This window comes from Chionomys nivalis, chromosome 8 (genome assembly GCF_950005125.1).
Source record: "Chionomys nivalis chromosome 8, mChiNiv1.1, whole genome shotgun sequence".
In the NCBI taxonomy this organism is placed as follows: domain Eukaryota; kingdom Metazoa; phylum Chordata; class Mammalia; order Rodentia; family Cricetidae; genus Chionomys; species Chionomys nivalis.
Genome location: NC_080093.1, coordinates 74330686 through 74343416, shown reverse-complemented (window position 1 = coordinate 74343416; position 12731 = coordinate 74330686). Strand labels below are relative to the sequence as shown.

General features: G+C 47.9%; 1 protein-coding gene across 2 annotated transcripts in view; it reads left to right on the top strand.

Moving 5' to 3' along the window:
• Prkcb (protein kinase C beta) overlaps window positions 1-12731 on the top strand; it is a 345665-nt gene that overhangs the window by 165790 nt on the left and 167144 nt on the right. For both annotated transcript variants that reach the window (XM_057777292.1, XM_057777291.1), the window contains exons 4-5: window positions 5933-6044; window positions 6795-6923. In XM_057777292.1, the coding sequence (XP_057633275.1) occupies window positions 5933-6044; window positions 6795-6923 (241 nt within the window). The remainder of the gene's footprint in view (window positions 1-5932; window positions 6045-6794; window positions 6924-12731) is intronic.

The following is a 12731-nucleotide window of genomic DNA, read 5'->3' as shown; positions in this document are numbered from 1 at the left end:
GGGGTGGGAGTAGGGGGGTGGGGGAGCTGGTCCCTAACACTGTGAATCATGGTGTAAGTAAGGCAAGAGGCTGAGATCAGAGGTGCCTTATAAAAGGTGTGGTGGGATGGATCAGCAGATAGTGCCACTTGCTGTCAGGATTGGTGACTTGATTCATCCCTGGAACCCGCATGGTGAATGGAAGCAAGGAGTGCTCCAAAAGCTGTCCTCTGAGGTCCACATACCCACCCAACCACATACAACATAAATACATAAATGAGTCTTTAAAACCATGGAGAGGGCTAGGGATGCAGCTCAATTGGTAGAATGCTCGCCTAACATGCATGACACTGTGGGCTCCATCTTCAGCAACGCATGAACCAGGCGTATTAGTACATACCTGTAATCCCCAGTGCTTGGAAGATGAAGACAAGAGTGTCAGAAGCTCAGGCTCATCCTTGACTTTATAGCAAGTTTGAGGCCAGCCTGGGCTCTATAAATACCTGTCTCAAAAAGAAAAGAAACCATAAAGAAGTGAACTATTCTCCACAGTTGGCCTAACTGGCTTTCATGTGCCCTGTCTGGCTCTAATGTATCTGTCACAGCCCTCTGCAGGCCGTTTTCTAAAGAAGCAGGCGCTTGGCTGTAGGGCATGGTGCTTGACAGTGATGACTGCAGTCTCACTACTGCCATGGTAACTCATCCACCTCTTGCTGTGTGCCAGCCAACAGACAAAATGCTTTGCTCATGGAGGCTGGGAAGTCCTGGGCAAACCACTTTACCAATTAGTCCCCCAGTTTCCTCAACTCTAAAATGGGGATAGCAAGCGACGTATATCTCTAGTGATGAGGGTCAAATGGTAAATCCTTGAGAGTTCTTGCTGGCACATGTCGTGCTCAATGAATGATAACTCTCAATGACTGAACGTTTATTGAACACCTTGTACATGTCAAGTGTAATAATGCCTTGAGGATATGGTAGGGATTGTGAGCAATTCCCCTATGCTGCTTGCAGTTAAGCGTGGGTGAAATGTAATTTAAACATGCAATTACAACTCAGAGATCGAAACCGCTGGGGATATTTGGGAGGGTAGGGCAGGTTTTTATTTTTTAAATTTCTCTTTGGCATCACATTCACAAAAGTCACCTTTTGTGACAGTGGGCATCCTGTCTTTGCTCACAGCTGACTCCCGAAGGGCTAGGGACAACCTAGTGTGTTGCTAACTTGGCCACGCACATGAATGAAGAGTACTATTTTAGATTTATCTGAAAGGTCAAGCAGTAAGGAATTGAAATTGGGTTCTGAGGAAAGAAAGCAAAACCTTGCCTTGTGAACCCATCACCCGGCTGACTTAGAAGTTACCATGGGGCCGGGGATGTGGGCCAATTAGCAAAGTGCTCCCTGTTTATAGGTGAGGACCCAAGTTTGATTCTCAGCAGAAGCTGGACACAGCAGTGCATGCCTACAGTCTCACTGGTGGGGGATAGGGATGGGAAGGTCCTTAGACAGTCAATCTAGCTGAACCAGAAAGCTTCAGATTCAGTGAGGGATTGTCTTAGCTTGCTTTCTATTGCTGTAATAAAGACCATGACCAAGAGTAACTTGGGGGAAAGGAGTTTATATCACTTTGGGGATTGGAGTCCATCATCAAGGAGAGTCAGGGCAGGAACCTGGAGGCAAGAACTGAAGCAGAGGCCATGAAGGGATGATGCTAACTGGCCTGATTCCCATGACCAGCTCAGCCTACCTTCTTAGACATCTCAGGACCACTTGCCTAGGAGTGGTGGCATTGCCCAAAGTGAACTGAATTCCCCCCCACACACACACACACACATCAATCATGAATCAAGAAAACGCCCCACAGACCTGCCTCCAGGCAATCTGATGGGGACGTTTTCTCATGTGAGGTTCCTCTTTCCAGATTAACTCTGGTTTGTATCATTGACAAAAAGCTAAGCAGTACAGATACACTTCCTCAGATTAGAATGTGAAGAGTGTCGAGAGAAATACCTCACATTGACGACTGGTCTGCAGAAGCACATCCATATATGTGCATACCTATGCAAGCACGCACACACACACACACAACACACACACACACACATGCAGTAGCTCACACGAAGTTACTCTTCAATCTGGGTCCATCTTGTTATTGCTAAAATGGGAGCAAAGAGCACCCTGAATGTGGCATGTCGTGGGGACCAAAGACAGAGATGGAGGCACCCCAGTATACACACTGGAGCGATTCATGATTAGTTGAGATTTGCCCCCAGTCTTAAAACAGAGCTGAGGAAGACCATGGGGACTCCTGTGTTGTATGTAAGATCTAAGGAAAGTCAAATCCTAACTGGAACCTAAGTCCTGACCATTATGAGGTTAACACCTCAGAAAACCCAAAAAGGACCTCAAGGGCCAAGAGAAGGGAGATAACTTGTCCTTGGCTTTGGAGTTCAGCTCACCTCAATTGCTCACACCAGCTTTATTAGGGCCAGATGTGGGGTCTGGGCCCAGCAGCCTCCTGAGAGAGGGCTGTGATGGCAGCTTGCTTGTTAGTGCTATGCACATGCTCCGCCCACTAGGACAGGACCAATCACCGGCCAACTCAGCTCCCCCCCCCCCCTTCGGGTTAGGTAGTGTGTTTTTGTTTTTTGTTTTTTTGTTTTTTTTTTGAGAGAAGCCCACAGGCTGATACTGCTCATGCATAGGGGTTGCTTTGGGGTGGATTTGAATCACTCCTTTTCCATTTTTAAGGGAGATGCTCCAGAGGGCACATGGGGAAGTGTTCTACAGTAGAGAGGCAACTCAGTGGGCAGCACAGTCTCTTTCCCCGGGAATGGAGACAGGCCCCTAATTGTGACATCAGTTTTCACACAGTGATTTCCCAACCCTGCATCTGTTACTAGAGTCACATATGAGATATTGAGTGGGATAGGTGACTGCTGGGTCCTTGAGCCTGATCTGGGCTCTGCTGCTTCCGCTGCTCAGAGCAGAGTAGACACCACCTTTCAGACTCGGCCATTCAGGACTCCCATAAGGGACAATCATGACAAAGGGTTGTAACGTCACCCAAAAAAACATGTAACTCATTACGGAGATACAGGGCCCAGAAACCTACATGGCTGAGGAAATTTGAGGGAACCTTTTAAAATTCATTTTTATGTATGCACAGATATTTGCATGTATGGGGCACACATGAGTGTGTACTTAGAGAGGCCGTAGGCTGATGTCCGGTGTCTTTTTCTATCTCTCTCTACCTATGTATGGAGATATGGTCAATCCTCTCAGTGAAGAGAGCTCACCAGTGCTGCCTAGGTGAGCTGGCCACTTGCTTCAGCGATCCCTTGTTGCTGGCCTAGTGGGACTGGCATTATAGAGGGGCTGCCATATCCACTGGCTTCTATGAGTGCTGACATGTGATTTCCAGTCCTCAGGTTTGTGTGGCAAGTGCTTCACCCACCGAGACATCTCCCCAGCCCCAAGGCACATTTTTCATGCTGCAGAATCATGTTAGTACATACAATAAAACCCACCCAGCTGGTAGAGAGACAGCTCCCCTCACTAAACTATGTTTCCAAATGCTCCCCAGCCCTCTCCCCGCACAGGGCTCTTAATAAACACTGATCTCTGTTTTGTCTCCTTGGTTTTGCTTTTTCTAAAACATCATATAAGCAGGATTATGTGGCTTGGAGTTCTCTGGGCCTGCTGTCTCTTCCTTCACATAACTCCTGAGAGTCACGAATGGTGGTGGTCAGTGGTTCATCCCTTGTGCTGAGAATAGTGTGTGAGCCTAGTTCATCGAGATTTGCTTTAAAGTCTAAAATAGAGCTCGCGAAGCCCTGGGGAGCCTTGCTTTATATACAAGGTAGGCTTAGCAAAGTCAAACCCCAACTGAAACCCACAACTTGACTGATTCAAGGTCAGCCTATGAAAAAGTCCAAGAGGGACCAAGAGCAAAGACGCATCATCCCTTACCAGTTGGCACACTGGGGGACATTTGAGGTCATTTCTGGGTGTGGAGCCCTTGTGAACAGAGTGACTGTGTAACTTCACATATGGGTTTTCTTTTCTTTTTCCTCTCTTGTTTTGTTTTTGCTTTTCAAGACAGGGTTGCTCTGTGTAGCCTTGGCCGTCCTAGAAATTGCTTTGTAGACCAGGCTGGCCTCAAACTCACAGAGATCCGCCGGCCTCTGCCTCCCAAGTACTGGGATTAAAGATGTGCACCACCACTGCCCTGCAACATATGGAGTTTTTTTATAGATATGCTTTCATTTCAACTGGACTCAGAGGTAGGTCATCTATGATGAGGGAGTGCTCAGCTTTGAAGGTAATTGTCAAACCCATCCCGTATCGCACCACAACCCTGCTAACTGTAGGAAACTGTCCAGTGTGTTCTCACCAACACTGGTACCTTGATATTGTCAATTGTAGTTTCTTTTTCAGATTTGAATATGTGCATGGGTTAGTTTTTAAGTTAGAAGCATCTCCATAGACAAGCCCTCCCCACTTGGAAAACAATGCATTCTTCTTATGTTTATTTGCTTACCTATTCACATTCTGTCTGTGAGTAGCATATAATTTTTAAGGAGGCACCTGCCCCTGCAGCAGTGAATCACGTGACTAGATTAACGGCTGGAGGGAGAGAGGGACAACAGGCTGCCCCTGCTAGGTGTCCCATCAGCCCCAGAGTGGAATTAACTTCAGGATGAAACAGCTTTGTTCTGGGTTTGCAAAGAGGGCCTGTGAGGGAGGAAGGACAGGCAGAGCAGAGAGCGAGGGAGGGTGTCATGGGGGCTTGTGAATGCAGTGAACGCATCCTGAGCACGGAGGACACACCGTGCACCTTGTGTGTGTATGAATGCACTCGGTGGAGGAACGGTAACAAGAGCGCAATGCTCACGCTCACGGCTTACTGTGCGCCAGGTGCTCCGCTCTCCACGCGGGCTAATCCACTTATTCTCTCCAGCGGTCTCATGCTGTAATGATAGCCGGAACGCTATCATTATATACATTTTATGGACAAGGAAGCTGAAGCAGAAAGAGGTGAAATCACAGAAGAACAGGGCTGGGTTATGCTTTGATGCCCGGCCCTGTCTCCTCCATACCACACTGCCAGGTTGTCCTGGTCATGATTATTAGTTAAGGGACCATGTTAGCTGCTGTAATCAGTAAATATTAATAGATACGCAGGCCTCCCGACATGGTGACCTAAACGAGACAGAAGTGAGATTTTCTGTCAGTGTCAACCCCAAAGGACAACCCCCAAGGCTGTTAGGCTGCCCTTGTTCTTCTCAGGCTGGCTCCAAGTTTGAGTTCAAGGTCATCACTTACCTCTCCTCACCTTCCGGCCAGTGTGGAGGGGAAAGAGAGCCAGGGGACACAGACATGCTCTTTTTAATGCAATGATACAGAAGTTTATACTTCCCATTGGTTCGACGGCCACACCAAGCTACGAGGGAAGGTGGCAGCCCCGTGTCTGTGGTGCAGCATGTCCTCCGCTACAATTCAAGGGCTCTGCCGTGAGCAGGAGGGGTGGAAGGCCAGCCTTCTCGGCCACAGCTCGCAGACTGTCCTCTGGACTTTGAAGTGTGTTCCCTAGGGGATGAGGAACTATCAAATGCCCTGTAAGTGGGAATGCTTTGTGGTTAGGCTTGGGCTTAGATCACTCCAGAAGCTCGTTCGGAGAATAAAGAGATGGGAGGAGAGAGGAACAGGGGGGCTGTTGAATGCTGGGATTTGCAGGCTGGGCTTGTGAATGTCTTTTGGGGATGGAGTACTCATCCCTCTGACACCACTTGTCTGGTCCTGAGTCTGCACACAGTGCTCCAACCATGTGCTCCACAGGTACAGCAGGACCCAGTCCAGTCCTTGAAGAGTTCTCCAGTGGCATTAAAAGGTTCGTCCTCCGCTCTCCTCACTGACAGTGGCCTCTTTTGTCTGTTTCTCTTGGTCTCAGGACCCCCGGAGCAAACACAAGTTTAAGATCCACACCTATTCCAGCCCCACCTTTTGTGACCACTGTGGATCACTGCTGTATGGACTCATCCACCAGGGGATGAAATGTGACAGTAAGTACTTGATCTCCTGGGAGTGACAGTAGGCACATGTCTGCCCATGGGGAAATACTATAGGAAAGGCTTCTATCCGAATGGCTTAGAGGCCAAGTCTGCACTGTGTCCTCCACACCCCTGGGTAGGACTATTACCCATCACCCTGTACTGAGCTCTGCCCTCTATAACAAGGTGTGTCAGCTCCTCCCCTTGCAGAACACCTCCCATAAGTCATCTCCCTGCTGTGTACCCTTTCCAGGGAGCTCAGACTATTGCATTTTAAAATTAGGAGATGTCACACTTAAGTCTGGGTTCCGGCTGATGTTCAACACGGGGCAACTTGATGACATTGTGTAAACATTCCTGTGGGGGCAACCAGGGTGGGTGTGGCTGTGTCCTCCACCTGACTACCTGCATATCTTCCCTCATGCGAGTGGTGCACTGGGCATTCGAGTTGGGGCTTCAGAACCATTGGGGTACAGAAGTACAGAGGCACCTGCTTCAGGCTGAACCCTTGACCTTCAAGGAGGATGACCAAGTTCAATTTCTTTCATCCATCGGGGTTGTGAGAAAAATTGGGAGAAGTCCTTTTGATTTGATTTTGGGCAAGATGGTTTGTTCTCTGCTAGGGGCTACTGGCTCTGAGGTGGGGGAACAGAAAGGTATCAGCTGGCCCAGGTACAGCGGATGCCTGAAACCCCTAGCCTGGGCCATCCTGGGCTGCCCTGAACCAGCCTGAGCCATGCCCCACTATCTCTTTCCTCACAGCCTGTATGATGAATGTCCACAAGCGCTGCGTGATGAATGTCCCCAGCCTCTGTGGCACTGACCACACGGAACGCCGCGGCCGCATCTACATCCAGGCTCACATTGAAAGGGAGGTCCTCATTGTTGTCGGTAGGTGACCCTGAGGCGCTGCCCTGGTGCTGGGAGCCCCCTAGTTCCTTGATCAGGCGGGTAGGGGAGGACAGTGTACAGCAGACTACGGGTGCATGGAGGGGCATGATGCTGCTGCTTTGGCCCCGCCCCCAGTGTGGCCCCTTTCCACAGTGAAATCCTCACACTGTGGACCCTCAATGCCACATTCTCAGCACCTTATGCTGGCCTCAGCTGCTGTAACCCAGCCCCCCCCCCCCAGCATTCTTTCTTTAAAAAAAATAGAATGTACAATTGAAATATGATAATTGTATATATTTGTGGTCATTGTGTATTTTGACACATGTGCAAATTTTGACACATGTAATAATCAAAGCAAGGTAATCTCCACACATCTCCGCACTGTCTCAAACATCTATAGTTCCCTTGTATTGAGGACACACTAAGGACTCAGGATTTTACAAGGTCTGCCTTCTGTCTCCTATTGGTCCTCTCTATGTCTCTCTGTGCAGTCCCTGTGCCCTTATTAGATAGCCAAGAAGGCATACTCACTTCCTTCCCCAGACTTTTCCAATGGAACATAGAGTCTTGATGACCAAGACCAAATTTGGAAGAATTTATGTCTTAAAGAGGAAGGGAAGGACTGTGCCCTTTAGGGAACTCCGCGGGGCCTTCGATGTAATTGAATATTTCTTTAAACTGGTAGAAGCTATATTCTGCATACTATTGTGTATCTGAACCATTACATAAGGTGGAGAAACAGTCCAGTTTGCTGAGGGGTGGAGTGGCATGGGGGGCCGAAAGGAGGTCTATCTGCCCTTTTGTAGCGATTGTTCATGATGTCTAAGCTACGTAGGAATTCACCCGGGCTGGGGTGGCAGGTACTAACCCACTCGTCATGGTAAAACTGGGGCAAAACTAGACCCAGCGGCATGAAAGTTTGAAGGAATTATGTCTCCCAGGTTTATGTAAGTAATTTGTATAAACGCGGTGTCATCATTTCTCCATGAAGGGTTTGATTTTGTGCCTTGGCCTGTCTCCGAGGCCCCCCAGTTGTTTAGTAGCACTGACGTACTGAGCCCTGGCTTGCCAGGGGTTTGCCTAAACCATATAAAAGTTGAAAAGTATCCCTGTGAAATTTAACTCCTTGTCAGATGCCCAGTGAGTTCTTAGAGGCGGTGGTTTCATCAAGAGGCTTTTTCTTTCAAGGAGAAGCCAAGGGAAGAGGCAGCTGTCTCCTAGTGGGATGCTTTGGGCTAGAGGTGGGGCACAGAGTCTTTGGCAAGTCCAAAGGAAGCCTGTCCCTTGGCCTCACCATTGATAATCTAGCCTCCCGTGCCTGAGGGAGAAAACTGAGGCTCTGCTGCCCCCTAGTGGTTCAAAAACGGTTACCATGGGCAGCCCCATTTATAGAGTGTGTTTAGATTCTCAGATGGTCTCACCAAGTATTTGTTATGTTCGTTTTATGACTATGACAACTGAGATAGAAAAATGAGACTTCTCACCAGCAGTGGTACCAAAACGGTAGCTGACATGCACAGGGCTTTTGAATATTATGTAATAGCTCCATCACTATGTGAACGTGCTTACAGGCAACATCTTGTTGAAATACCGCAGTACCCTAAGGAGGTAAACAGTATCCTTCTACCCATCAGGAGTCAGGTTCAGCAGACGCCGGCACTCACTTCCCAGGGAGGTCCATTTGACTCGAAAGCACCCTCCTATATGTACTAGGTCACTGTTTTAGCTCACTTTGGTTCCTTTGCTCCATCCCCCCATTTATTTCTTTTCTGGGTTAGCAACGGTAGCTCTTAGGGGAATTCCCTGGGGAGTCTCCGTGATGATTTGAGGGTACAGGATCCTTTTAAGCCCAAGGTCAGATGTTCTGCTTTTTACCATGCCAGTGACTCTCAGGGGGTCCTGGGATACAGCTGTGACATTTGTTTTCTAGGGCCATGGCAACAAAGTAGCACAGACTTTTGTTCTTGCAGAGTCCTGGAGATGGGAGGCCTAGGCCCAGGATTAGTAGTGTTATTCCTTATACAGAGCTCCTAAGGACTCCGGTCCACGCTTCTGCTAGTTGCTAATGGTCTTAGGGTTCTTTGGCTCTATCGCTGTGTGTGTTCTTTGCTCCGCCTCTGCTGAGGTAGGATGCCAGCTTCTGGACTGCAGCCCACCCAACCTAGTATGACCTCATCCCTACTTGAGCATATCTGTAAAGACCCTGTAGCCATATAAGGTCATGGTCACAGGTGCCAGGATGCAGGCTCTAATTTAAGATTTGGGGAGCCAAAATCCAGTTCAGTAATGGAAGGTAGAAAAGATGGGGCACCCTTAAAGTTCTGGATGGAATTTTCCATCATTAGGGCCGTGATACCATTAATCAATCAACGGCAAGCGTTTCCGTAGTGTCTGTGTCTTCCTTCTGATTGTGGGGCTGTGAGGTTGCTCAGTGGACTAGGGTTACCCTCACAGGCAAGCAGAGAAGCAGAGATTCAAGCCTGACAAAGCTGCACAGCTTGATCAATGTCCCAGGCAGAGAGGGCTTCAAATCTGGGCCGCTGTGTCACTGTACCCCACCAATCTCTCTTTCACAGGCCAGTAGCAGGCTGTGCCCAGCATGGCCTTGTTTATTGATTCTAATACTAGAGATAAAGAGTGCCTGGGGTCTTCCCAGCAGTTCTGCACCAGAAAGTGGCCCTGCATCTCACCTCATACAAACCCTGGAAATATTTGTAGGGTTAGAACTTCCCACTGGACACCAGCCTGGGACACTTATCAGACCTGGGTGTCACACGCTATTCAGAAGTCCAGCCTCTCGCTGAGTACAGGGTTTTCTATCGCCCCTGGCTACTGACATTCAGGCTATCTGTGAACTTCTGTAGGCCATGATCAGAAGGGAAATATGGCCAGTTCTACTCCTAAACCCCACCAATGGGTTTCCTAACTTCTTCAGAACACCCAAATCTGACACCGTGATATCACTGTCCAGCCCCAGTCTCTCCAGGAATTCTCTATCTGGTAGCCCTGTGTGTGGCTGTCTTTGCCATGTTTTCTTCTTCTGGCATTTAGTTCTTCTGCAGAGCTCAACTGGTTTTAGCCCCTGACCTTCCATGACTTAGTCGCTCATGGCAGAGTGAACTGAACTTGGACAGTTAGAGTGTTGGGTTTGATTTCCTTCTGCCTTAGCCCCAGAAGGGAAGAGTCGTCCTTTTTTGGTTCACGACCCATCCCCAACCTTTGCTAAGGCTGACATCACTACACATTTTTGGAATCAGAATACCATCGAGGGTCCTGTTAGATGGGAGGCCTCACATTGCATTGGTGTCTTCTGAAGTTGGATTCAGCAAATATTTTATCTCACGCTCTTAGTCTTCTAAGACAGTTGAGCACACAGACAGTCCTCGGGTCTCAGCCAGTGTCGATAACAAGTGATCAGGGACCAGGGTTCACCCCTTGAACCTATGACCACCTTGCTCTCTGGATGGTGTCAAGACACAGAGCAGTGGCACTTCTAGAAACATAGGAAACCATGTTGGCATTGTTGTGCCCTGTGACCTTATGTGAGAAGGCAGCACTCTGTCATAGGACAAGATCAGAGTCATGTGATGATCCTGAAGTTAATCTGGGTCTCTAAGCATATAATGATATTTATAATGATAATGAATATAATGATTATTCAACCTCTTTTGATTCATATCTTCTTAGAAACAGAAAAACTGACATTCCCATCTCATACATTATGACTGTATTTTTTTAAATTAAATTTTAAGTTAGTATACAAAGTAATGGGTTGTGTTAAGTACAGCCCCATTTTCTTTTAATTTGAGAATTTTATACAAGCGTTTAATGTGTTTTTATTAAATTCAGACTATTCCTGCCCACCCAGTTTCCCCCCATAGTCCCACCCCTGCTTTTTTCTCTCAACTTCAGGGGCTCTTAAAGAACCAAACAATAACCCACAGAGTCCACTTTGTGCTGCTTGTCTGTGCATGGCTGTAGCGCCCCATCCTGAAGCATCAGTAGCCTCTCCAAGGCCACATCCCTAGAGGACAATGACTGTTCTTCCCCCAGAGCCATCAATTGAAGGGAGCTCTTCAGCTGGAGGCGGGGTTTCATGAGGCCGGCTGTCTTTTAGGCTGGGATTTTGGCTGACTTGATCCTGTGCATATAATCACATCCACGAGGTATTTATTTACAGGAGGACCCTTAGCAAGACGGAAAGAGTAAAAAGAAGGGGAAATAAAAACAAAAGCAAAGCCCTGGGGAGCCTTATGTGGCATTCCATGAGGGTGTCCTCCTTCTAAAGTCAATATGGTAGGACGAGACTCAAAGACCTGAGAACATACCTGGGTGCCTGGGCACACACTGTGCCTAAGGGATGCGGTGGGAGATGGGGAAGTAGTTAGGGGTGATTAGGTGTTTGCTGTTGTTATCGGTAGGCAGGTGAGATGGCTCTCCAGGAATTCATTTATTCATCCATCCACCCATTCATTCATGAAGGACCCAAGGATGCATGAACTTTGGTCTCTGCCTTGAAGGGTCTCATGGGCTGTCAGGAGAGGTGGGCACAGACTGCTATGTGGTAATTTTGTGATGGTCCCATGGGAACTCCAGCGGGGATTTTTGAAGGTCCTCATGGGAGCCATGGCCGAGGTAAGCCTCTTACGGTATGACTGTTACCTAGCTAGGGCAAAGGATGAGAAAAATGATACAAGCTGGGCTTGCTGAGCCCTTTCCACAAGGGTACACTGAGGCATGCAGAGAAAGGGATTTGGGGTGGTGTTTTGTTTGCTAAGTGAGGCTTCCTCCCCATACCGTCAGAAATGAGAGTCTACAGATTTTTATCAATTCACTTGATCTCTAAGTCATTGCATTATTAGGCATTGTGTTTTCACTATTTTTCAAGCATATTATGGAATCTTCTATTACAATAGGAGCTAAGTGAGGCCTCTTTGCCTAGACAGGCATCACAACCTGAAGCCTTGCTGGTTCCCTGAGATGGTCAGAGTATCTTCCTTAGCTCTCCTTCCACTACGGAGGCAGACTCTCCACTCTCTTGCCAAGTTAAAGCTGACTTCTATGTTTTCCCAGGCACCATGTCTATACAGCCCACTCTTTAATGTGCACTGCTCCTCAAACCTCCAAAGCTTGGTGGGTATTTGAACATGGAGTCAGAATGGACCTGCGGGTTGTATTTATGTTTTGCTCAACTGCCCACTTTCTTTGAGATGACTACTTACTTGAAGCGTAGGAGAGGGAAATGGGAAGTGTGGTGAAGGAAAAATTCACCTGGGTTAATATTCTAAAGTATTAGAATCAGCCAAGACTCGTTTTTTAAAAATGACCATGAACTAGCCGCTCAGGACCACAAGGGGGCAGCCTCTGACTCCAAAACCATTCCTCCATAGAGTCTTTTTTTTTTTTTTTAAAAAAAAAAAAAAAAGATGTTCCAGTTTGAGCCTGGCATGGTGCCTTATTCCTGCAACTCCAGCCACTTTGGAAACTGAGGCAGAGGATCACAAGCTCAAGGCCTCACTGGGCTACAGAATGAGTTCGAGGCCAGCCTGGGCTACTTACTGAAAACAACGTGTCTCAAAACAGAAAGGAAAAGAAGGGCTTAGGGAATGGGGGCATACACACGTGACAAGATGGCTCAGTGAGTAAAGGTGTGTATGTGCGTGCACGTGTGTGGGGGGGGGGGGCAGGGGAGAGAGACAACTAAACTCAGAGTCTTGCATATATCAGACAAATGCTTTTCTCCTGAACTATATCCCCAGCTCACTCTCTGGGTTATTTCTGAAAAACTATACTTCCTTATTCGGTACG